The 26,486-nt window shown below is 41.9% G+C and overlaps 1 protein-coding gene across 5 annotated transcripts in view; it reads left to right on the top strand.

Annotated features, from left to right (window-relative positions):
* Nucleotides 1–26,486, top strand: part of pam (peptidylglycine alpha-amidating monooxygenase) — a 107,177-nt gene that overhangs the window by 17,338 nt on the left and 63,353 nt on the right. For 2 of the 5 annotated variants that reach the window (XM_047050391.1, XM_047050394.1), the window contains exons 2-5: nt 12,077–12,182; nt 14,386–15,238; nt 15,955–16,078; nt 18,561–18,618. In XM_047050391.1, coding sequence (XP_046906347.1) covers nt 15,153–15,238; nt 15,955–16,078; nt 18,561–18,618 — 268 coding nt within the window. In that variant the 5' untranslated portion in view covers nt 12,077–12,182; nt 14,386–15,152. The remainder of the gene's footprint in view (nt 1–12,076; nt 12,183–14,385; nt 15,239–15,954; nt 16,079–18,560; nt 18,619–26,486) is intronic. The other 3 variants (XM_047050392.1, XM_047050393.1, XM_047050395.1) reach the window with 3 other exon arrangements.

Genomic DNA, 26,486 nt, shown 5'->3' on the forward strand with positions numbered 1-26,486 from the left:
GATTAAAATTTGACAACCACTCGTCACTCGCTACTGTAGCAACTCTCGATTGACCAACGGTGCGCACCACGAGAGTTGCTTATGCATTTAGCAGATAGAAAAACAGATGCAGGATGTTAAGTTTTACAATGCGATTGAGTTACTAGTTTTACTGTCCCAACGTTACTTTTTACTGGCCCCGGGCCATCGGGCCATCGTTATTGTCGAGCCCTGCTGGTGCAACATCCTTTATTTGGACTTGATTCGGAACCCACTTATTTAGAAGATGAAGACACCACTTTCCTAGACTTGTAGCCACGGCAGCCTACTAATGCTGAAGACTCGCTGACATCGCAAAGCGTCGTTGCTAGCGTGTGCTGACGTTATGACTGTGTCTGCGTGTGTATGTGAGAGACGCGTGAGTGACAGAGAGACAGAGTGAGAGCAGGGAAAGGAAATGCAGCTGAATGAATACGCTGCTTGTTTTAAACAGCGTTAAAAAATAATAACGAAACGCAATGTGGCGGCCGGTGTTGATTCTGTGGCGCACCGCCACAAATTAGTCTGTGTGGGAAACACTGGTCTATGTAACCTGTTCTGAAATGGTTCTATTATAATTTATATATTGTGATATATATTTTTATCGCAAGAGGCTGCAATGTGTATCGCAATATGGATTTTAGGCCATATCGCCCATCCCTAGTCAGTTACTGTATATATATATTAAAAAAGGAAGCAGTTTCTCCTGTGACAAGAATTGTTCTATTCGGCCAAAGTTTGAACAGCTGTAATTCAACGATCTTTTGACAGGACTATAAACCGCACTGGAATATATGCCGCACTTTATACGGGAATGATGATACAGAATCAGAATGGGGTTTTACTACACAGCTAGGGATTATGTTCACAAATCTGGTCGACCTTTAGCCATGTCTTCATGTTTTTGGTAAAAGTGTGATGGGTGGGGCAGTTATGTGAGTCTGCTGGCAGTGTATTCCAGACATTTGAAGCTCTCACAGAGAAAGCGGATTTACCAAAAGTGCTTTTCCTTAAGGGAACTATACAGTCGCCTTTCATCAGAAGGATTTTATTCGCCATGAATGTTTGCACAAACAAGGAATTTACTTTGGCAGGGAGGTGCATACATTAAACATAGGAATATTGAAACTTAAATATGTGGACTAACTATACAAAAGGAACAAAGTCTAGCTAATACTAAGGGGGGGTCTAGCTAATACTAAGGGGAATAAAAAATAAAATATAGTAGCCTAGGACTGGGCGGCATGACGGTATATACCGTGCGACGGTAGAAATGTGTCTACCGTTTCAACCGCGGTATACTTTATACTATATTTTTGTATTACACGTGTCAATTAAATGGCTGGTTGTTGTATTGCATGTAAGCCATCATATAAATCGCATTCTTGCGATATTTAGAATTGTAGTTTAACTTCTATTTGATTTGCTATTTTCGTTTGACCTGAAGCACATTTGCGTTGGTCTGACGGAATTTTCGATGTGGAGTGTATTTTGTCTAAGCGGACCACATTCATGCCGATGCTAATTACTTATATATTTGATGTCCCATTCTGCAGGTAACCAATTCGATTTGTTGTTCAAGTTTTATGTCTCGCGCTGTAAAATTCTTGTTGTAAAATTACACTGGTGGCATTGCTAGCATTCTTGATCTAGGACAGGGGTCGGCAACCCAAAATGTTGAAAGAGCCATATTGGACCAAAAAAACCTAAAAACTATTCTGTCTGGAGCTGCAAACAAATTAAAAGCCCAATATAAGCCTTATAATGAAGGCAACACATGCTCTAAGTGTCTAGCCTATTATCAAAATGATAAGTAGGCTACAAATACATAATGAGCATTCATTAAAAAAGCTAGCTAGTTTCCGTAACCTAGCAACCTTGCATAACACTCGTAGCAATGCTACTTCCTGCTAGTGTTACTTGTTAGCCTCCTCATTGTATCAATTTGAAGCCATATGATAAAGTTTCCATAGTCGATAAGATAGATAGGTACTTTATTAACCCCCGAACGCAAATGATTGTGTCCAGGTAGACAGATAGCTAGAAAGCTCACGCAGTCCAGAAAATCTTTAATCGATAAGTTGGATATTGTAGCTTCAGTACAGTTTGAGTCTTTTGTTTTTAGCTCAAGTGTTGTCTCATGTGAGGCAGTTGTTTGTAATAAATAAATAATAGTGTGATGATGTACGGTATGGTTATTTTGTACCATTTCTTAATTGAATTTACAGAACAATTACTATACCGATATATATACCGTAACCGTCATATAAAATTACTCATACCGTGATAGAAGATTTTGGCCATATCGCCCACCCATATAGTAGCCCTAATACTCATGGCAGACCTTGTAGTTCTGCTGCCATATGTTTGGGTTTTTTGTTTAACAAAAGTACTGAGTGGAGGGGGAGCCAGGCCATGGAGGATCTTGAATACAATACATGCGTCGGGAGTACAACAGTACTTAAGGCCGATATATGCTTCTGCGTTTTTAGAAAAAAACGGACACATGGGAACGCCCTCGTCTCCGTGGAACGCCCTCTACAACCTCTCCGTCAGCCCTCGTAGAGCCTCGGAGAGCTTGACGTGCACCTCCTTAATTTTGTAACTGTCCGTCGTAGCTACGGAGACCCCCTTGGCTGTGATTGGTCAGTATTAAGTACCACTTGCGTCAGGGGTAGGGGCGGGGTTGCCGTGATAGCAGGACGAACAGAATCCTTTGACCGCCATTGCTTGTAAAGCACATTTCAGCTAAACGGTACATGTAAATCAGAATCTGAATTAAAATGTGATGAGAAATGGGCAGTGTAGTTGCTGAAAATGTGCGTATTTTATTGATGGAACGGCTAATTTGTTTACGGCTTTTCGGTAACCTAGGTAAATAAACACTCAACGACGTCTAAACAAAAAACCGTTGCGCCACCTACTCTTCTGGCGGTGAATTGTTTTCAGCACCCACAGCCTACGGAGAACCATAAACGCAGTCTATCCGTCCGTATCCGTGCGTATCCGTGCGCCCGCCCATCCGTAAACGGAGACGCAGAAGCATATTTCGGCCTTTAAGAATAGTTTGCTGGATCCAATGCTAGTTTCCTCAAGGATCACAATGACTCTTGCTTAGAGACTTGTTGCTCTTGTTGGTTAGTGGTAACTGATTTTAACTGTTGTACTCGCTACAAAATATTTTATTTTATCTTATTTTTTACTGTTGCTTGCTTTTCTACTGTACACTTGCACTTATAGTGATTCATGTTGTTTAATTGTAACTTGCGTAACTGCATGCTCTTATGGTTCTTCCCTTTGGCACTTATTTTTGGTTGTTCACAATATGTGCTTCATGTTTTTGCTACACGCAATGTTTTAGGGCCATCTTGTTGTTATTATCAGTGACCTATGCACTTTGTAAAACTCTCTCTTGCAAGTCGCTTTGGATAAAAGCGTCTGCTAAATGAATAAATGTAAATGTATTGCACAAGATTTTCCCAACTCAGGAGCTCATGCTTTCTTAGGATGTAACAGTGATGATGACTGTTGGGCTTTCTGTCAAGCACTTTAAGAGCCTGTTTGTAGACAGACTGAATTGGTTTTAATGTTGTACTGCAAGCTTGGGCCCAACTAGTCAAGCAGTAAGTGAGGGAGTATCATAGATTTTAAGTACAGTTTTGCTACCTCTGCAGTTAAACAATTCTGTATAAATCGGAAATTAGCTAGGTTGAATTTGGTTATTTGAATGACCTTTCTCACCTGCTTTTTAAAAGAAAGGTTGGAATCAAGTATGACGCCAAGGTACTTAAAATCTGATACCACCTGGAGCTTCTCCTCTGACACATAGACATTAAGTTTACAATTAAGTAAAATGTACAATAAAATATAAATTAAAATATTACAGTTTTTACAATATAGAACTACAAAAAATAAAAATAAAAATTATGGCGCAAGATGCAATGTATAATACCAAGCAATGCCAAGTATAGGCAGTGCAGCATGCCGTTCAGGGCTCGACAATAACGATGGCCCGGGGCCAGTAAAAAGTAACGTTGGAACAGTTAAACTAGCAACTCACTCTCCCGATCGGGCCACTTCAAGGCATTGATTGAAAAAAATCGTATTGTAAAATTTAACATCCTGTAGGTTTGCTATCTGCTAAATGCATAAATAACTTTGCAGCTCGTGGGACGCACTGTTGGCCAATCAAGAGTTGAGTCATGACTGACAAGTGGTTGTCAAATTGTAATTCTCTAATCTCAATTTAAAAAAATACAACTGGCACGAGACGTGAAGTGAAGATGGCAGCAAAAGAGAGCTACGAGCTCAAACGGAAGTAACTTTTTTATGGAACTAAGATGCACTGTGTCGTCTGTCGTATGTTCCCGTCTAAAGCCTACAAAAGTGGATATTGGTACACAGGCAGTGACAATTTTTCGAAAACAATCCCTGACCAGCCATGCTAATAGCAGACAGCAGCTGGTTTGCGTGACAGCTAAGCGGGTGGTTGACAATCCATCTTTCGGGCCGTTGACCATGCTGGTCAGGAATTTAAATGCAGATGTCCATCGTGTTATTGCACAACTTATAACAACGGCATATCACATAATTAAGAGGGACCAGCTCGTTCCCCCGGGCTATTGAACTGCAGCAGAAGAATGGTGTCGACTTGGGTCCTCAGGATCATACTGATGAAATGCTATGGAAGTTTTATATTTTATCACTTGAAATGTTATTTTATTTTAGTTCTTTTGATATCCAAGTTGTGTTTAATAAATGGTTAAAAATGTTGACAGAATGTCTTTGGTTTTGGTGTAACAATTATAAATTACAACTTTTGGAGGGGGGGCCAGTAAAAATGTTCTTGGGGCCAGTAAGTTTCAAACCTATTCTTATCTCCCAAATAAACGTACCGGTACGTTTATTTTTTTTACCCGAAAAATCCACCCGCTATGTTCTTATTTTGTACAGTACGTTTATTTTTTGGGGGAAAATCAAGACAATTTTAGAAAATACCACAATTTTTTTTCGGAACTCTTTGATATGAAAATTTTAGCTAGCTAGCCAGGGATGAAAATTATTTTTTTTGTCCACCGGCCACAGAGGCTGGTGGATTTCAAAATCTACTCAATGTTTTTACCAGCCACTTTTTTGTTTTCAACCAACAATGTGTAACTGCATGTGGAAATAAATACTACAAGATCTACAATACTTAAGCAGTTTATTTAACCTCAAGTCTCAATGAACCACTGACACTTTCTCTTCTTTCTTATACATACACAAACCACGAACTGATATACATTTTCTTAAATGAGTAGGGCAGATTAAACAACAAACTAACATTCCTTCACCCATCCTCCCCACTCCCAGTACAATTCTCCTGCTAATCAGAATCAGATTCTGAAGTTTCAGAGATGTTTCCTGAGCGTTCTTCTTTCACGACAAGCTTCGCATCGGGGTGCTGTTCGCCCTGAAGGGGCTTATTTTCCCGATAATGACAACAGCGTTCTATAAATTATCCCGGTTATTACATTTACATTTATGCATTTAGCAGACGCTTTTATCCAAAGCGACTTCCAAGAGAGAGCTTTACAAAAGAGCATAGGTCACTGATCATAACAACGAGGTAGTCCCAAACATTGCAAGCAGCTAAAACATGAAGCATACATTGTGAAAAAACTAAACAAGTGCCAAAAGGGAAGACCCATAAAAGCATGCAGTTATACAAGTTACAAATTAAAACAACATGAACCCCAAAAAGTGCAGGACTGTATCAGTAGAAGAACAATCAACAGTAAAATATTTCACAGCGAGTACAAGAGTTAACTTCTTTATAACTAACCTACAAGAGCAACAAGTCACTCAAAAGAGTCATTGTGATCCTGGAGGAAACTAACATCAGGTCCAGCCAAGCATTCCTAAGTGCCGTTGTACTCCCGGAACAAGTGCATCTTGAGCCTTTTCTTGAAGGTGGGGAGACAGTCAGTGTCCCTGATGGAGGTGGGGAGCTGGTTCCACCATTGGGGGGCCAGGCAGGAGAAGAGCTTGTGTTGGGACCGGGCAGTCTTGAGCGGTGGGACCACCAGGCGGTTGTCTGAAGAAGACCGTAGGTGATGGGTGGGGATGTAAGGTCGAAGGAGAGACTTGATGTAGTCGGGTGCAGTCCCGTTCACTGCTCAGAAGGTCAGTACCAGGGTCTTGAATCTGATACGGGCGTTGATGGGTAGCCAGTGGAGAGAGATGAGGAGCGGGGTAACATGGGAGCGTCTGGGTAGATTGTAGACCAGGCGGGCCGCTGCGTTCTGAATCCTCTGAAGAGGGCGGGTTGCACATGCTGGGAGACCGGCGAGTTGCAGTAGTCCAACTTGGAGAGGACCATTGCTTGGACTAGCAGCTGGGTGAAGTGCTCAGACAGTTATCTCCTGATCTTCCGGATGTTGTAGAGGGTGAATCTACAAGACCGGGAGACTGCGGCAATGTGGGCCGTGAGGGAGAGCTCGTCATCCATGGTAACCCCAAGGTTCCTGGCAGAGGATGAAGGGGTCACCGTCGCAGATCACAGGGTGATTGACAGATTGTGGGAGATGGAGGGTTTAGCCGGGATGATGAGAAGTTCTGTTTTGGCGAGGTTCAGCTGGAGGTGGTGCCCGGTCATCCAGGCGGAGATGTCGGAGATTATTACACGGCTACTTGCCCAAAAAATAACTTAAAACAGTGTGTATATTTTCAATTCACATGTTACCATTCGTAGTGTTGATCAGCAGAGAAATACTTCGCCAAAGACGTTGAACTTCATACACGTTGAACATTCTTTAGGCTTCAAATCAGCTGACATTCTTTAGGCTTCAAATCAGCTTTTCCGGTTGAAAAGTTACCGGACTACTTCCGGAGTGCTACGTAAAACGTGAATCCGAGGCAAAAAGGCCAGTTATACATAGCAACGGTCTGTTATCGAAACATAATTGACCGCAGAACGTTGGGAAGCACCATTCAAGTAAATGTGGCATTTTGCAGCATTAATAACAGCCGTGTAATAATTAAATGTACCCGCCACGGTGGCCCTTATTTGGCTGGTGGCGGGAGCTAATTTCCATCCCTGTAGCTAGCTACTGGCAAGAAGCTTACATTAGCTAACGACATTAGCTACCAACTGAATGTTGTCAGTGCAAGCTAGTAAATGTTAGCCAGAGCATCATTATGGCTCTGATGTTAGCTCTAGCTACTGTACACTCACATAACGGTTCCCATTCAGCACACCATCATGACAGTCGCAACCTATTGACAACAAGCCTCTCATCGTCAAAAAAAAAATCCCAGGGTATTAACTTTTTTATATTTGCAAACTCAAGTACAGTACATACTTTGAAGGTGTAACTAGTACTGGTGCAAGTTCAGGATTGTATGCCGCACAAGACGCGGAATATGAGGTGCTGCGAGATGATGTCATTAGAAATATCACAGATCCTGCAATTGTGCTGCGCGGCAGTCGTGTCTATTATAAGTTTGTTGAGGTATACCAGTAGTCATGGCATGTTTGTTATTTGAGAGCTTTGTAACTATTAGGGATGTGCATCTCCATCACTGAGGACGATACGATACACATCTCGATGCACTGCCAACGATCCGATACATTAAAGATACATAAAAGCAACTACTAATGCGATACGATACGATTCACCCCTATTGCGATGCAGTGCGATTCGGCACGATGCGATTCAATGAGATGCGATGCAAAGGGAATATTATGCTATGCAATTTAATATGGTAAATAATGATTTACATTTATGCTATGATTTATTTCTTTGTCAGACTGCAAATTATCAATTAACTAAACAAGTGAAAGTGTTATTTCACATATTAAACAAAGTCTCTGACAAAAGATAAAATAACATCAGGCCTGGCCTTGCCTTAAACCAGTTCTTCTCTCCTGTTGTATGTGTTCTCTGAATGTAAAAATGGGTAAACTATTACTGGCAGTCACAAGCTGCTGTAAACACACTGTAATTTAACACTACACACAATTGAACTGGTACGTCCTACTTTTCCTACTCATACGTCCTACTTAAGATTTTTCTCAATGACTCAGCTATCTCTCGTCTTACTTTGTCGTACACAACAGGGATTTGTTTTGTCGGAGAATAGCTTTCTATTCTTGCTAGGGGTACCGGTGGAGCTAGCCACTGACTGTAGCCATAGCTGAATCTGAGGGGGAGGCAGACGTCTCCACACAAATACCATGTAGCCTCTTCAGGTGACTACCTAAATTAGCCGTGCTGCCTATGTACTTTATAGCAGTACGATATATCTTGCCAATTGCATGGGTCTTGTCAAATTGCCTATCTTTCTTGTAAAATCCGAAGTGTTGCCAAACCTTGGTTTTATTGCAATTTGTAGGATTGTGTAACTCTTCCTCCGCCATGATAACACTCGCCCGAACACGCCTGCAACTCGCGCGAAACTTTGCAGAGAGACTTCACGAGAATTGGCCACTGACAGCAGTGGAGATAAGAGCGTGCTTAAGAAACTATCTAAATATAACATTATTGGTCACAAAACATTGGTCAAATTTCTAAATACTAAAGGTGTTCGCATACACATAATTCTATATAAATACATAGGATTATACCGATGCAAAGATGTTAGAAACGATGCATCGCGATTTCACCCCACATTGTATCCGGTGCACACTTTTTTGATCCGGGCCATCGCATCGTGAGCTTTAATGCCGATGCATCGATGCGAATCGGTGAATCTTCCTATCCCTAGTAACTATGTATTTCCAAGCATCAGGCATTGAAGTATTTTCCTAGCAATGCTTTATTTGGTAGTGGTTGTCATGTTTTAAGCTGTTTTAGGAAAAGTGATAGTACTAGCACATGTTCGTTTGTAACTAGACAGCCTTTTTTAACTTTTAATAACTATGTATTTCCAGTGGTTTTCATGTTATGTTGCAGTCATGTTGACTGTAAGTTTATGAGGAAAAGTGCTACCATATATTTGTAACCAGACCGCCTCTTTTTGAAATTTTGTGTGTTGAAGTTTTTTCCTTGCAATGGTATATTTGCTATCCATTTCTATTCCTGATTGCAAGTGACAGTAAAAAATGCGCACTTACACTGGTAGGAACTAGGGCTGCAACGATTAGTCGACGTTATCGACAACGTCGACAATCAAAAATTGTCTACAAATATTTCTGTTGTCGACAAATCGTTTGATCTCATAGGACCTATTTTAAGTACCTGCATTAACGTGATTTGACCAGTGCGGCGCTGTAGCGGTAGACTAATGCAGCCCTCCCGTATGCTATCCAATAGAAGAAAACAGCGGTAAACATTTTAGGGTGCAAACTGGCCTGATAAAGTCTTGTGTGGGAAAGTTTCACCAAAGATCCAACAAAAAATACTGTAATATGTAATGTGTGCAAGGCGGAACTTGTTACCCATGGTAGCACAACGTGCATGCATGAACATTTAAAACGAAAGCATCCCCGCACGAAAGGAGATGGAAACGGCAAGAGGTGAGTGTGCTCAAGCTGGATGGCTAGTTAGCTACACCAGTTGATAATAACAAATTACGCAGTATTTCACGGATATTAACACCGTAGCAACATGTCCACAGACAGCAGTTAGACAGATCAGTGTATATGACCATTGTAATGAGAATGAAAGAAATTATACTGTTACTCAATGTTTTTCATTGAACAGAACCCTGTTGTCTTACAAGAGACTAGATTTTGTATTTAGGTTGGACACAATTGGACAAAAAGAGATGTAATAGCCTGTTCATTTGGCTCAAAGTGCAATACAAATATTTTTTTCAAAAGCTGAAGTGATTTCTTGGTTTTATTTATTAGTTAGAATAAGTATCAATGTTTTAACAAATTGCAAAAGCTGAATAATCGTTCAAAGCATTCTGATTAATCAATGAAAAAATAGATGATTAGTCGACTAATCGATCTAATAATCGTTAGATTAGTCGATTATCAAAATAATCATTTGTTGCAGCCCTAGTAGGAACACACCTACCAGTTTGCGTGCTGATTTGGCAATTTTCCGGGGGGTACTTTTATTCCGGGGGGGTACTTTTATTAGATTGAGGATTTGTCCAGGGGGTACTTTTATTCCGGGGGGTACTTTTATTTGGGTGATAAGAGTACTGGCCCGTGGGGCCAGCGGCAAAAAATGTTTTACATTGAGCCCTGCTGTTGTGCAACACACTTCGAAAACGAAAGTAAGTAAGTGCAAAATGTATGTTTTCTATTGCCCGGGAACTAACTAATATTTACCTTTTAACTGATGCAAATGCTGCTAATGTTTGCTAGGTACACAGCTACCGACACTAGCTAGTTAAAAACATCAACAACAAAAAAAAATATATAAATAAAATTATGATCTTTACCCGGACAAGTGACTTTTGTGCATGGACAAGTGAAAAGTTTATGTACTTTTCCGAAGGACAAGTACATCAACCTCTATCAACATAGAGGAAACACTGTCGAGGCCCGCCACAGCTACATTTCTGCCGCCACGGTATCAGAAATCGGGCTGTACAAAATTTGAGTCCGTCTATCAGCAGTGATTGTTAGAGTGCGTCTCGGAGGATAGCACGGACATGCGCTTCACACCGCAGTTGAGATTGCGTGTGCGTCCTTGAGAACTGTAGGTTTTATAACTTCTGTTGTCAGTTCATTTAAAGTGGTCATTGACTGTTTTTTGGGGGTATTTCACACTGTTCCTTAAGGTCTCCGAATAGGGTATGTAACATTAACCTGGCTGCCAGCCAACTTAGCCCTGCCCACAAAAACAACAACATATTACCTTGCTCTGATTGGTTGTAGATCCAATTTAGCGAAGAGGCATTTTTTTCCGGGTTCGGTTGAAACACGCCCCCTACTCGAAGCCCAACAGAGCAGTTTCAGACTCATATTCTGACTAGAATTATGACTATTACAACGTCAGGGGCTGAAAATTCCCCGGGTGCTGTTCTATGCCCCCTGATACATCCAGTGAAATTTCCCCGGGAAAAAACGCTAGGTTTTCTCATTTTACTGTATGCTTATGAATATATAGATCAGCTGCGCGCTGATTGGTTGGTTTACAACGAGTGAAGCTGCGGAGCAAAGGAGATGGGTATGGCTGCAGCCTGCATCAGGATCAGTTCAAACAGTCATCGCTGTTTTGACTTTGGTGGCTGATCCATGATAGAAAGAGAGATGGAGGCCCATTCAATTCTGCGTTTAAATGCTCGCAATCTACGGTATAGTGGGTGGAGAAAAGGCGCTGTTTACCTGATGACTTGCAGGTTTCGTAAATACGACGTAAACTGAAGTTTCACAGCGTGCGCAATCTGCGGGTTGGCCATGGCGCAAATAAACGCTACGTTTGCGAATGTACATGAGGCCCTGAGAGGTTGAGCTCTCATTTTCTAAAAGTTGGAGAAGAATACCCAGGGCTTGGTTTACACCTATTGAAATTTCTAGCCACTGGTGGACCAAAGGCAGACTAGGGGAACTCGTATTAATGTTAAATAACCTCCTAAACTTAAGTTTTCAAGTCATGGGACCTTTAACTAACACATTTGCTGCGAGAAACCCTGCTAATATACCCTCTTGGTGCTGTGAAGCCGTCATCATATCAAGGATTAGACCATTTAGTTCTGCTTAAAGGAAACTGCCAATGATATCAACTATGAGAGTTGACATAAACAACCTTTTCAAGCAGAATTCCATTAATGATGGAATGATGCTTCCGTCACGTTATCATAGATGTATTCCTGTTCTGTCTAGTATACAGTAAAATTCTTGTGAAAACAATTACTCTCCAACATACTTGATTGTATTACACCGTGTCCTAACTGGATTCGATGCGAGCGACGATGCTTTGAATGCTGCCTTAGACCATTAAAGAGCCCTTTGAGGTGGGAGCTCACAGAGTGTTGCCATAGTTACCCTGTAGCCTGTCTCCGTGAGAGATGATGTCAGCGAGAACGCTGAGCTAATTCTAAGCATCCCCCTCCCTCCTTGCTCCTTTTCACTCACCCCCCCCCCAACCCCTTCTCAATCTATCTCACCCCACAGATGAGTCACCCGGGCTGTTTGAAGATCACAACTCTTTCTCTCCTCTGTTCCTTCTCAGGGTCTTTTGTAAGCATCCGGCGCATCCACCATTGAATGGGAAAGGCAGGTAAGAAGCTTAGCTCCCTGGGAAGTCTTGTAGGGTTGAGGGCAGAAATGGTACAAGCTCTGTGCTGTGGGAGATTTTCAAATACTCCAGACACAGTAAGATATTTCTTTCCAGGTTTTGTTAGCACACCACATAGGCTATCCTTTGTTGCTGCCTCTTATAAAATGTGAAGCATCACACTAGTTTGTGAAATTAGCAATAGTCAAACTAGTATATTGACTTTGAAGTCCAAAAAGGCATAGAGACACGGATAGTTTAATTTTTTCTGACAACCGGTGAGTTCCTTGGTGCTCTGTGATTGCCCTACAGTATTTATTATTTGTACTGCTTTGTGAAGCAGAAAGAGCACCATTTAATGTGACTGTGTCCTAGACAAACTCAATGGGTCGGCTGATTGATGTTTGCAGGGGGCAATGTGTGTGTTCATGAGAGGGGGTGAGGGTGAGAGACCGAATCAATACAAAATGATGTTATGGTTCTCATGGTTCTGTGTGTTTTTCCATTGCGAGATCATGCTGTGATATGACTACACAGTGGCTTAAAGGTTTACTAAGGTTTACAGGCTAGCCTATGTGTTTTGCAATAAGCTTGTAGTCTCTCAGAGCTTTTACCGAAATGTTGCAGGCAATTAACCTTTAGTAAAGGATGAAGATTAGGTATCTGTATGAAATGCTTTTGATTTTGGATTCAGATACCAAAGACCAAGTACTTATAATGTACTCTATTACTCGATTCAGTCTTGTTTAACAACCATCCGGATTATATTCTCATTAGGAATTTAACTTGGTTGTTCAATGGTTAGTAAGTGACTGCATACTGCTTAACTTAACGTTGGCTAGTTAAATGTACATTTTACATTTACATTACATTTACATTTATGCATTTAGCAGACACTTTTATCCAAAGCGACTTCCAAGAGAGAGCTTTACAAAAGAGCATAGGTCACTGATCATAACAACGAGGTAGTCCCAAACATTGCAAGCAGCCAAAACATGAAGCATACATTGTGGAAAACATTTTCTCGGGCCATCGCTACAAAATGCAAGTAAAGGGAAGCACTGGTCTGTGTGTGTGTTGCTGGTCAGTGTGTACTGGGCTTCCTAACTGTTTTTAGATGCTCTCTGATGTAGGTGGGGTTCCCATGTGGCAGCCCACCCCCCATGCCCACCACAGGACCCCTAGCACTCGCATGTCTCTCACTACATTTTTATCTGTATTTCTTCATTTAAACCCCCTCCCATCCGTTCACCATCTCTCTCTTTCTTGCTTTTTCTTCATCTAAACTTCTCCCCCACTTGTTCTCCCTCTCTTTCATTAAGATAAGTCTCAGTGAACAGCATGCCTCCATGCATTCCACATTTCGTTTGGTCCCCTGCTTTTTTCAGGTTCGATGGTCCTGACGCTGTGGACCTTTGGTTGAAATCTTTATGCATTTGATGACTGCCATCCATTCTAGAGATAACCAGTGTTCATATGGTTGATTTAAACTTATTATTTGAAACCCAAAAGCAGGAAGATTTGGCCTAGGGACGCAAGATGGAATGCTTGTCAAAAAGCCTTGTGTTGGACATAAATATATTTTATGAGGCCAGCTGGATTAGTTACAGAAGTAGTTTTGACAGCATACACATTTGTACAGTGCATCCCTAAAGTATTCACAGCACATCCACATACAGCCGTATTCCAAAATTGATTACTTTCATGTTTTCCTCAACACGTAATACCCCATAATGATGTGCCCAAGGACACAACGTCATTTTCACTGCTGGGAATAGAACCAGCAACCTTCTGATTAATAGCCTGATTCCCTAACCGCTTAGCCATCTGACTCTATACATCTGACTATAAAATCACATGTACATAAGTATGACAGCCTATTCACAACAGTATTGTTCTAACATAATTGACTTGATAGTAGCAGGCCGCTACATTCCACTGGCACTGTCTGTGTTGCTGAGTCAACATCCGCATACACACTTGCAGCCCACATACACAATTATAGACACACACCCTCACACCTCCTCCCTCTTTTCCCCCAGCTGCTCAATCATCTGATGGGATAGGCAGTAACCGCTAACAAGGGTGGACTGCCACTTATGATAATGGCGTGTTTAAAGAGAGAGCTTGCTGGCGGAGCGGACTAGCATGTCAGTCACACACATTCCCTTCCCCCGTTCTCAACGTTCCTCTGCTATTTGTACAGGTTGTGACCGGAATCGTACTCTTGCTGTGCCCAGACCCTTACATCACTCTGGAGAGGAGGAGACAAGAATGCCAGTCTGGAAAGCTCCAGGAGTGAAGAAGCAAGAAGCAACCCTCCAAATTAATCACTTTTATGTCATCTTTTCATCCCTTCACATAAACAAGGGACGAGTGCGAGAGACATAAAAAAGAGAGAGAAAGAGTGAACAAAAAGCAGTGAACAAGCTCTCCGTCTTTCTTCTGGAAAACTTGGCCTGCTAAGAACAGTGGGCATTGGATGAAAGCGTGTGTGCCGGGCACGCCTATGTTTGTTGTGAGACAGTAGACGAGAGGAGAAGAGAGGGGGAGGGAGTTGCTACTGTAGCCAGTCCCGCCTTTGTTTCTGTGTGTTGGTGTGTGCGCGCACAGTTCAGTCATAAGCAGAGAAAAACAAAGAGGGAGCACCTAACCTTGTGAGGCTTGTCGGATGGAGCAGGGAGAACAGCCTTCTCCTTCAGATCCTCCAGTTTATCCTCCTTTCTCACCCTGCGGAGTGTGAACCAAACAACGTTGTCTTGAGTCTGCTTAGACTCAAGCGCCTGTAAACGCCAGTCCTGCGGCTCCGTGTGACTTCTGCTACGCTCCTGCTGCGGATCACCAGTCATCCACAGTCGCTGCGCTGCGCTCTGCACTGCCTGTTGTGCACTGCTTGCTCCTCGTCCAGTTAACCAGCGAGGGTAGAGGAGAAAGCAGCCGAGGCAGTAATTGAGGAGGCTTACGAAAGACAAGATGGGAGTCCTGCTTTGCAGCTTGCTGGTACTGGCGCTTGTCTGTCAAAGCCATAGCTCCGATAGCTCTCTCCACAGGTTTAAAAGGTAAGGGGGGTCATGTTGTTGCTTTAAGCGCAATACAAGTGTGTGTAGCTTAGGTGAAGGGGTGATATAAGGGTCGAGTGTTGGAGTTTTTATACCTTAAAGAATTTATGAAATTTAGATGAATAATACATTTGTTTTATCTAGAAAAATCTTGTTTATGTGCAGAAGGTAAAATCTTGTTTCGTTCAACCCAGTTAAACTCTCTTGTGCTTTCTTTCTTTTTAAAATTTAAATTATTTCACTTTCTAAAATAGAATTTTAGATGTGTTTTAGAGTGAGTAATATTATAAAAACATAAAAAGTATAAAAATAGACATTTTATATTGATTTGCTTTCTTCTTTTTTTTCTACAAAAGGTGCCCCAATTTGTGTTGTATCATTTGCATGGATTTAAGTATTTTCTTATTTTCAATTATTTCCTGATATCCTTCTTGTTCTCAAGGTCCCAAATCGTCCATGTGTGAAGTACACTCATTAGCTGCCAAGTGTTGGCATAGCACACTCATCATTAGCCCTTAGTAAACACATGAGTCAGTTTATGTACACCCATTAACACTCAGTGTCCTGCGTCTGAACAAGTCACTATTGCTATACTTCCTCATGCTGCTGCCATGTGAAGTAATGACTACAGATTTTGTAAGGTTAGTGTGGGCCATGTCATGCTGGATCGTGTTATCTTGTCAAAAAGAGCCTAATGTAGATGTTCTGCCATGCAGGTACCAGGAGGGCCCCCAGTCAGGCCCTAGTGATTGCACCAGGGGTATCCAGCCCCCTGTGGTCATGGCCAACTCCCACAACTTTTCCTTGGATGTCCGCATGCCCGGAGTCAGCCCCACAACGGTAAGTATTTATATTATTTGTTGTTTGTGTTTGTTCATGCTTCGTTGTGACCCAAGTAAAGAGAAAACAACTTTCATCTATCCTTCCATTACTGTTAATGGACAACCTGCCAGTTTATATTCTACCTTAGTGTAGTTCACATTGTATATACATTCTGAAAATACCTCCATCTTGGAATGGGAACCAGTTCCCATTCCAAGGTTCTATTGTGTTTGCTGGTTACCTTGGTGACATCTGGCATCCTTTTCAAGATCCCAAGAGACTTGAACAGTTCCCACTATTCAGGTCCCCATTTATACTTTATCAATGCAATATATAGTTAACATGTTAAACTACTTATGTAGCATTTTGTAACTCGTAGGCTAGGAGGTGATGCGTTCTTGTCTGTTTTGTTATCAGGGAGGTATGTTGATGGTTGTTTTCACCGGAAGTGTGGTATGCATTATTTCCTCTGAACGATTGTGCCCATGCCTCGTCTCTGTGTGTGTGTTGTTGCGCCCAGTATTGATCCTACTGTAATGCAGTCATTACTGTTGACTCACTGTTACAGACAGAGCTAATTGGCTTCCATTGAGACTTCCAGCATGCCATCCAGTCAGTACTACTGCATTGGTTAGCCCACCTAAATCTCCTTCTAGAATCTCTCTCTTGTGTTTCTCTCTCATTTTCTGTCTATTTCTCTCTCTGACTTTGTCTCTCTCTCTGAGCAAAAAAGGATGTCTTTCTCTCTGAGCAAAAAAGGATGTGTTATGGCTAGGAAAAGCAGTCTGGGAGCAGAACATGACAGATCTGTTGTAACTGAGCTCAAGGCTTGTGTGCTTTGACAGGGTGTCTATCTGCTTATGTAGGTGTGTGCACTCTCATATATATGTGTGTGTATTATGTTGTGCGTGGCAGTGTGTGGCTGAATACTTGTGCATTTGCGCAGGTGCATATATAATTGTGTGTGTGTGATATTTTAATTTTTTACTGTGCGAGTGTGTACACAAGGAGGAGCGGAACGGCAGTGTGGGCGGTTATCATTATTCTTAGTGCAGGTTTATGAGTCATCCGCCAGTGATTCATCTGTGGTGGCCGATAGCCTAACCATGCTGACTGGGGGATTACTGAGATGTCACATCTTGCAGAGGTTTCACCCCTACCTCTCTCCCCTTGGTCATCACCATGGCCCAAGAGAGCCTTGTGTTTTTTTGTCTTGCACATAGGATTACAATGAAAAAGGAGATAATAATGAGTAATTGAAGAAGAACAAAAAAAAATTGCCATAGCTGAAAATGTGGCAAATTCAGTGATAATTTGTTGTTATGGATATTTTTCACCCACTGATAAGTGGATGAGTACTATGCAAGATGAGGCACTACATTTTTAAGAATCTGTTCATGATGGTATGGCACTGACTTGCAATTTAACAAACTGCTCCTTGGCACTGTAAGACATGTGCACTTAACTGTATTGAGTTTGGTTGTTTCAACCGAACTCATAAAACAAATGCTTCGCTCAATTGGATAGACCTACAACCAATCAGAGCAACGTAATATGTTGTTTGTTGAAAACAAATTCAACCCAAGCGCTCTTTGGTGATGTGGTTGATTACGTTACTGTTGATCATCTGTCCATCATCGTATAAAGCCCGCCCTGACAATTTCTTTGGTCCGAACAGCTCCTGTTCGGGTATAGTTTTTCCGCAGCCGAGCTACTCCAGACCAAACTTCCCAACCAAATTTTTTTGTGGGCGGGGGTAAGTTGGGCTGGCAGCCAGGCTAGGATAGAGGGGGTTGCCAGTTATAATGAATTCTGGAAGTTTCTGGAGGGATTTGTGAGGGAGGCCGAAAAGGAGAGTTACAATACCATGTTGCTATCCCATCAAGAGCTATTTAAGCCTACCTGTAGGTATTGCTATGGCATCAAAGCTGACTTTCATCGACAGCCCTCATCCTGATAAAACAATTTATACTGCCACATGCACCGAGAACTAGTCTACCACCCCTAGAATTGATTGAATCATTTGCCAAGGCCTGAAACCAAAGGAAAATAAATGACAGCCCAAAGCCACGGCCGGGCATTTACAGCATTCTGCCTGAAACAGCTTCCTGTCATGTTTATTACAAACATGCCACTTAACGACTTTTCACTGCTTTGCCCTTTTTTTGGTCTGTCTGCAGTTCTTCTAACAGTCCTACATCTCCCAGCTGTGAACTTTTACACAAGCAAGGCGGAGCATTTTTTGTACTCTTAGAAGTACTGTGTGGCACTATGTTTGAGCGAGACACCAGCCCAGCTGTGTCCCACAAGTGGTGTTGATTGCTACAGGAATGATTGTCAATATGTACACACAAAAATTAAGAACAAGCATCATACTGGAATTGTTTTTATAAATGTATTGTTGATCTGAATCAACCACCAGTGGTTTTTCTACTCACTTTGATAGTGGATGTTGATAGTGGTGTTTGCACAATTTGATGTGATTGTTTTGTTGTTTCAGTCCGATTCCTATTTATGTGTGGCGGTGCCAGTTCCGACAAGCAGGGATGCTTATATAGGTGAGTAACCCAAACCTAAACTCCACACATTCCCATTTCAAAAGAAGGTATGTCTTAATTAGATCTTTGTCAGAAGCTCCATCTCCTAGAAATAATATTTGTATTTCTTCATTCAATGTCTGAAGAAGAAGCTAGCAGCTAAACCAACCCTCTCCTGTTCCTCTACACACTCTGATAGTACGGTGATATACAGAGTGCGTTTGAATACGATCTGAAACAGTGTTAAAACATGAAAATAGGGATGTTTATAATAATAATAATGATAGGAAACAGACACAGTGACAAAACACACACAATGACAAAACACAGTATAACACCTACACATTGTTCCTGCAATTTCTGGTATTTCAAATGACGCCCATATTTTCAATGAGTACAGGCCAAGATTGCCAAACTATAGATTTACTTCAGTAACTAGCTCCCAAACATACAATTTATTTTAACTGGCACCAGGTCAACCCCTTCCCCTTGATGCCTTTGGCAATGGTCGCCTTCCCAAAAACCCATGTATTTTGACTGACCAAGTGGCAGGGTGAGTGAAATTGTATAGACCAATTATTTGTTTGTAAACAATCGGGATGCGCGCGCACTGTGGCTGCAGAAAACCGGGAAAGGATAGCATTTTAAATGGCAAAAGGACCACACGGATAATACAAATAGTTAGATTTAAAAAGACAAAAAGCGTCGAGGAGGACATGCCTGTAGGAGAGAAAGCGATTACCCAATGATCTGTCGCATCAGAATTTTGATTTGGGTCACGAAAGTCTTGAAATTTGAGTGAGAATGTCGCCCGGTACAGATCGCATAGTCGAGCGGCAACCTTGTCTTCACGTCATGACACAAAGTTCATAATTTTACACTTTTACAGTCAATTCTACATTTAAAAAGTCGAGCTGGGCAGCTTTCAAGAGATATGGGAATTCTGCTTTTAGTCAGCTGGTCCGATTATTTTTCTGATTTGTTTAAACTGGCAATCTGAGTGAGACTACATCCCAGTTACACTGTTTTGACGTTGGCCTCAGTCAGACTCGCTCACTGGCAGTGTGCACAATGTTGTATTTCACTCCATTCTACACCAGAAACGTCAGGGAGGACTGCCTAATGTAGATACGACACTGGTGAATATAGCCAGAATCTCGGATTTCTTTAACCTGTCTGTTTCATTCGTCATTTGCCTGAGAAAGCGACCTCCGTTAGCCAGGCTAGTTTTGCCCGATCACTTGGACAGGCTATTTAAGGGTATCGGGGTCAAGTGACTTTTGTGCATAGACAAGTTAACGTAAATGTATTTGTCCAAAGGCCAAGAGCCTCAAAAAGTTCATATCAAGCCCTGCAATCCAGTGGCCAGAGATATATGATGACCTGAACGACACTCCAAGAGTAATAGAACGGGGAGAAGTTCGTCTTTTGCAACCCACATGCGCAGTTGAGCCTGCTTGACAGTTGTGTGACGTAGGGTGATAATTGGTCTATAGTAACACCATTACTACAGTAACACCCTTAATCTAAGTGGCTTTTCACTTGTCTGTAAACTGGAGTAGTTTTTTATCTAGCATACATTGTACATTTTGGGCACACAACATGATTACTACCCGGCCTAGCACATTCTTCTCCTCACCCCATCACTGGCTCAAACCATTAAGAGAAGACCTGCCTCCAGTCCTGTCCAATTATATTTGACATGAATACATGCGAGGACTGGCACACTGCTTTGTCCCTAAACAAGTACAGTACAGTGCTATATAGTAGGGGGAAATGCACTGGGATGGAGGTATAGCTTAAATCGATGTGATTTTGTGGACAGTCTGCTCGTTTGAGTTTGTGTATTTGTTCTTAAAGGTCTTAAAGGATGCTTTTATATAGGCCTTAGTGGTTTCCCATAATTCAGCCTTGGTGCAGAATTACAGCGGAGGTGACAGGCGGGGCTAACTGCCATGCTTCGGTCGTTTGCAAGCCATGATGTCTCGAGAAAAAAACAATATCGCACTCGCACGGTCGTAGTAAATTTTCTCATTGGAGGGCCAGATTCTCTGGGCGGGCAAAGCAGAGAAAGGGGAGGTAACCTTTCCTCTTATGACGACATAAGAGGAACATTTTCAAATTGGAGCGTTTGAGCTTTCATTTTCTCAAAGGCGGGAAGAATACCCAGGGCTTGGTTTACACTTATCAATATGTCTAGTCACTGGGGCGACAAAGGCAGGCTAGGGGAACTCATTAATGTTAAATAACCTCCTAAAGTGAAATGTTCATGTCATGGCACTTTAAGACAAGGCTGGTGTCTTTTGTGTATGTCTGGCTTATGTCAGCCTGTGTGTGTGTGTGTAGTTGTTTGAATTAGGGTGTGTGTGTCCCTATGCACACAGCACCTGAAGCTACAAGCCTGGAAAACCATCCGTCACAAGTTATGATTTTTTTTTCTCCCAACATTTACATTTAGGTGAACTTGCTGAAACAATTGCCAGGTGGGATCTTGGAGCAGAGTCCCTGAAGGGAAGTTGTTAGCCCGTTTATTTTTAGAATTCATAAGTTGATAGCTTTTACCAGGTTTAAACAAACTCTTTAACACTGATTGGAATCTTCATCTCTTCTGTTTCTTAAAGTAATTACATTCATGGTGTAATGTGCAGGGAAACTTGAATGTGTGAGAGAACGAAGATATGGAGTTTGTTGTTTCGAGCCCCCCTTGAGTACTGCTGAGCCATGGAAAAGAGGACTTGACTTATGCCTGGAACACACTGGATGCAAAGTGCAACGAAGCGCCTGGAAGCGCCATGAATGGTGCAAGGCTGTTCACACGACATGCATTTCTCCATGCCGGTCACCAAGCCGTTCACCAAGCCTTTCACCTCCTCTGAGCTTTCCTATTTCACATGTAAAGCTGACATGGTACATAAACATGGCATAGGCTATTTTTAGGCAACTTGTTATTCCAACAGCATCTCAACATAACGTGGCAACATTAGCCTTTGTAAAATACATGCTGTGGATCATACAACCCCATCTAGGCCTATAGGGTTCTTCTCAACTTCGATGATTAACTTTGTTTAGTCTGTTTTCCCAAATTTCTCAATTGGTTTGTGAGGTAGCCTATGGGTTTCAGTGTCTCTTCTGCTTGATTGTAGGCTATGACAGCTCGTCTATCTCGCTATTTGTTAATAGACATGTAGCTACTGTTTAGAAACAACTGACTAATATATCAACCAGGGTTTTTTTTTTTTATGTTTACATTTTTAGAATTGATCAGAGTTTTTATCAGGGTAAACACATGGTTGGCTGTTTGTTACCAGCATAGTGAAGTTGGGTGTTAAGTGATAGACTATAGCCTACAACTAACGTAATCAAATCTTAATAACATGTTTGTTTATCCAAATTCGCTCGCGGAAAAGTGTATCCCAGGTATTAGACAATTAGTTTACTGCTCTATATCCCTCTCGACTGCAGCTTTTGTTGTACAACGTCATAATGTTTTTTTGTAAACATTTGCTGAATCCACACAATTTCAAATATAGACATGTTGGCCTATTGGTCTACAAGAGGGGGTTTTCTGTGTTAAAGCGCGTTTATGTTTACAGATTCACAATTCCAATCTGTAACAAGCAAGACATCTGGCAACAGTACACACCTTATGGACTACATTCATGTGAACGAGGGGATATACATGGGTCACTCAAGGCAGGCAGGCAGTTGTGCTCATTGCTATTGTGTCATCCACGCAACTCATTGACATTGTAACTCAAATGGTTCCATCCAAAATTATCATTGTAAATGAAAGAAATACTAATAACAAAAGGCTTAGGTTGTATTTAAATCAAAATGCACTTCCCATATGTATGTCTGTGTATGTGTCAGGATACAAGTATTATTTTCCTACAGGAAGAGCAGGTTAGAGAGCAAGTGCTACCTTCCAAAAATAACTGGGTAGATAGAGCTCCTTATAGAGATTAGCCTTGCTCAGAATGTGTGAACTAAGGCAGAAAAAGCTGTTCTATCTGGCCATTGGTAAGGAAAAGAAGGATTCATGGAGACAATCAGCTGTTTAAGGCCTGGCTTTCTTATGCATCTGTCTGACTGATTGTTGCAAAGTAGCGTTGAATAGTCATGTCTCCATCATGATCCGTCTCTTTGTACATTTATCTTTCTCTCCCTTTTTTTTGTCTTCCTTTCTAACTCCACTTCTTCTCTTCTCTCCCTTTTACTCTCCCTTTCCCCTCCTCTCGCTATTTCCCTGCATAAGCCCTTCTTTTTAACAGTGATTAATGCACATGCATTTGTTGCCTAATTATGGGGTGTTGTCTCCATGGATTTAGGGCAAGGCGAGTCACTGTAAAGGACTAGCAGCCTGCTGAGCAAAGGGCCCTTTCTTCTCCAAAGCAGCAAAGAGAGCTAAGTGAGACCACTTGAACTAGCATTGGAGTTTGGTCAAAACGTTTCAGACTAACACATGAATGCAAGCTTGGTTAAAGTTTATTTTGTTTTAAGGCATCCATCATGGATCAACAGGAAACAAAAATGCCATACTGGGGGGTCAGATGGCTGAGCGGTTAGGGAGTCGGGCTATTAATCAGAAGGTTGTTGGTTCAATTCCTGGCTGTGCCAAATTACGTTGTGTCCTTGGGCAAGGCACTTCACCCTACTTGCCTCGAGGAGAATGTCCCTGTACTTACTGTAAGTCGCTCTGGATAAGAGCGTCTGCTAAATGGCTAAATGTAATGTACTCAATGTCCAAAAATCCATCTGATGGCCTTAAAGAATGAAAACATATTTTAACAACCGCTTTATTTAAGGGATTGCCCAGCTAGTTATAGACCATTGACAACTCTAAACACCGACTTTTGTCACACAGGATAATCACAGCAGAATCTTTCCTTGTAGTACTAAACCACTAAAAGTTTATATGAAAATGTATGAAGATTAGGAAACACACACATATACACACCAGGCTTTTGTCAGTGAAGGCCGTTGGAAGAGGCCATGCTGAGGGGGTGGGGGGTGGGATTGGGTGTCCATCACTTTCATGTTGAAGGGCTGCATTGACTTCCTGTCAAGTCTGATGCCTCTGCTTGTGTGTACCGCTGCCAGACCCAGTGCCTCCTCACTAATGAAGGCAAAGAAGCTTGAAAGGGTGCCACTTTTAATGTTTCAATATATACATGCTCTATCTCCTAGTACATCAATTAGCTACATGGCGTTTTGTATAATTTGCCATTTTGGATGTGCTGAAGGTGAGTGTTGTTTTGACAGTTTAGCAGTTTAAAGGACCACACACAGTTTTCAACCTTTAAAAACGAGTGAACATCCTGAAGGGAAATTTTTATTTTTATTTCTCCGTCAGCAAAACAAGCTTGTTTGTCCTGTTGGAGGTTAGGGTAAATTGACGAAGACTAGTGAATTTATCCCACTTGAGTAAGCCATGGGTGAAAATGTCAAATTTAACATCCAAGGGGATTCAAGTAGAGATGGGACTAATCCAATCCAATATCTAATCGGATGCCCATCTTAGTCATTAGTGTACTCGTCGGAGATTGGACTGACAACGCAGATCAAACATCTGATCCAACATCCTGCAGTACTGGTTAGCCAGCTAGCTAATGTGCTACTAACATTTGCATTTGGCTAACTAAACACAGGGCTCTCAAGCCATTTCTTACGCTCTTACTCAACACCTTGTATTTCTCACGCTGAGAACGTTGGCCAATTATATTTCTAGTCCACTCAGCTCATAGAACCAACACAGTCTTTCCTTTTGCTGAGCTTTTAGCCAGAAAGCTAACGTAATGCTAGCAAGATTCAAAGACGACAACATCGCGTACAGTCAACAAACAGTAAATAGAATTTGACAGTATGTTTGACAATACTAGCTAGCTAACTAGGCATGTCATTGTGCCCAAATCAATATCAAGATTTTCACTAAGAAATTATCAGCCATAAGCTACTGTCGGCCACAAGCTACTGTCGGCCACAGCCTGTAGCGAGTTGAATAGCGAAAGGATGTGACATCAGTGTGCGAAATACGGGGTTGGTCTGGGGGGTCTCGACCCCCCCCCCCCTCCCCCTCCCCGATTAACCCATAAAGTCTCAATTTTTTTTTCTAAATAAATTAATATTGTCACTAATGGTCACAAAAAAAAATTAAGCTCACCATGTCCATTATTCAGAATTCAAAACATTACATTTTTGGGCCAAGCGGAGCTAGCCAGTCTTGTGCACGCACAGTTAGCCATGTGCGCCAAACAGAAACGTTGAGAAGTCAGTGGCTAGCAAGCAAAAGCTAACCAGAGTGTATGATTCACACACGTTGGGTTCACATCCAAAAAGGTGTCTCTCAGTGATGAAAAGGCATCGAATGACAATGCTGTTATAGCTACCACAGTGGGCCCACTCACTACCAGAACGAGGATCCTCTCCCACCCAGTGATTCCCCAGAAGAACAATGTTTAGTTGAGGCCGAGTACTCCAAAGACGCAGCAGGTGCTGAGGTAACGTTAGCTGCTACTGCTGCTAGCACAAGTGACTTGCCGGCTGGTTGGTCAACGAAGCAGGTGGGCGCTAGCATGGCTCTGCCCTCCTACGTACTTCCGCTCAATTAGAATTTTGCTTCTGTACTGGGTCTGGCCATTCGGTACGTAAGTCAGGTTTCTCAGGTTGATTTTCTACCGGCGAAGCAGCGAACAGAGGGAGTGGCTGAGAACGACGACATTGATGTTGTGCGCTAGTTTGTGTAGTAGTTCCATGATGGCGGCGGAGAAAGATGCGAGTGAAGCCATTCGGTCAATTGTGGCAACACTGCCGAATATTTATAAACTAAAGCTGGAGCAAGAAAAAGTTTTGAGGAGTTTTGTTGGTGGCCATGATATTGTGGGCCTCCTCCCCACGGGGTTTGGGAACAGTTTGATTTTCCAGCTACGGAAGCTAGCCGCTAGCGATTGGTTATGGCAGATCAGAGTGGCTCTGGGCAGATCCAATAGTTTTAAACTTCAACAGAGTACCCGCCTACAAGGAAGTCAATGCTTGTCAATGGAGCGAGGCCAGACTCTCTGTACAAATGAAATGTACAAGAGTCTGGTTAGGATCAGGCTAGGTGGGCGCATGGAAAGACCGCAACTGTCTCCGATAATCTATGCCTGGCATTTAATCAGTTAATTGCTCTTGTAAGTGCGCCAGATTGGTGCCAATCATTGTCATGTCTGCATTGTAATGCATAACTTTGCCTCCTTGTTATAAAACAACGTGCATCCAAACAACTTTAGCCAATGCAACCTCTTATGTCAGTGTTGCTTTACGAACACTAGCCAATTGTAGTCGGTGAATCGAAAGGCCAGAGACACTTGGTGTTCGTCCCTGGCTTGGGAACCACAATTCACCTTAGGTTAGATTCTCAGGGAGATAATTGACTCGTTAATATCTGACTCCAATTTTAAGACACGTGCACAAGTGCGTTACCTGTAACCTCGAGCGCTAAACAGTTAATGACATGAAACTCTGACGTAGGTAAAAATCGTCTGCTTGATCAGAGCACCGACCCTAAAGTATGCGTGTTCACTAAACAGTCGTTTATCTCTACTATAATATAGATTTAACCATAGTCGACCTAGTAGGATATGTAATCGATCACTCAGAGGCCCCGGTAAATTCCTTCGGAGCGTGGAGATCCACTGTAAGTGACTCAGAGGCCTTAAGTTAAAACCTACTCAAAAGTCTATGTTTATAATCAGTTAGCCGCATCAACCAGACAAGATCTAAGTTTTCACCGCCTAGCCTGATAGATACGTTTCAAAGAGAACAAGTAACGTCAAAATGCACAATAATAGTTTATTATCTAAATAGTAAGATAATCAATACAATGATAATGAAATATCATCAAATACAAA

This window comes from Hypomesus transpacificus, unplaced genomic scaffold, assembly GCF_021917145.1.
Source record: "Hypomesus transpacificus isolate Combined female unplaced genomic scaffold, fHypTra1 scaffold_111, whole genome shotgun sequence".
Classification (NCBI taxonomy): domain Eukaryota; kingdom Metazoa; phylum Chordata; class Actinopteri; order Osmeriformes; family Osmeridae; genus Hypomesus; species Hypomesus transpacificus.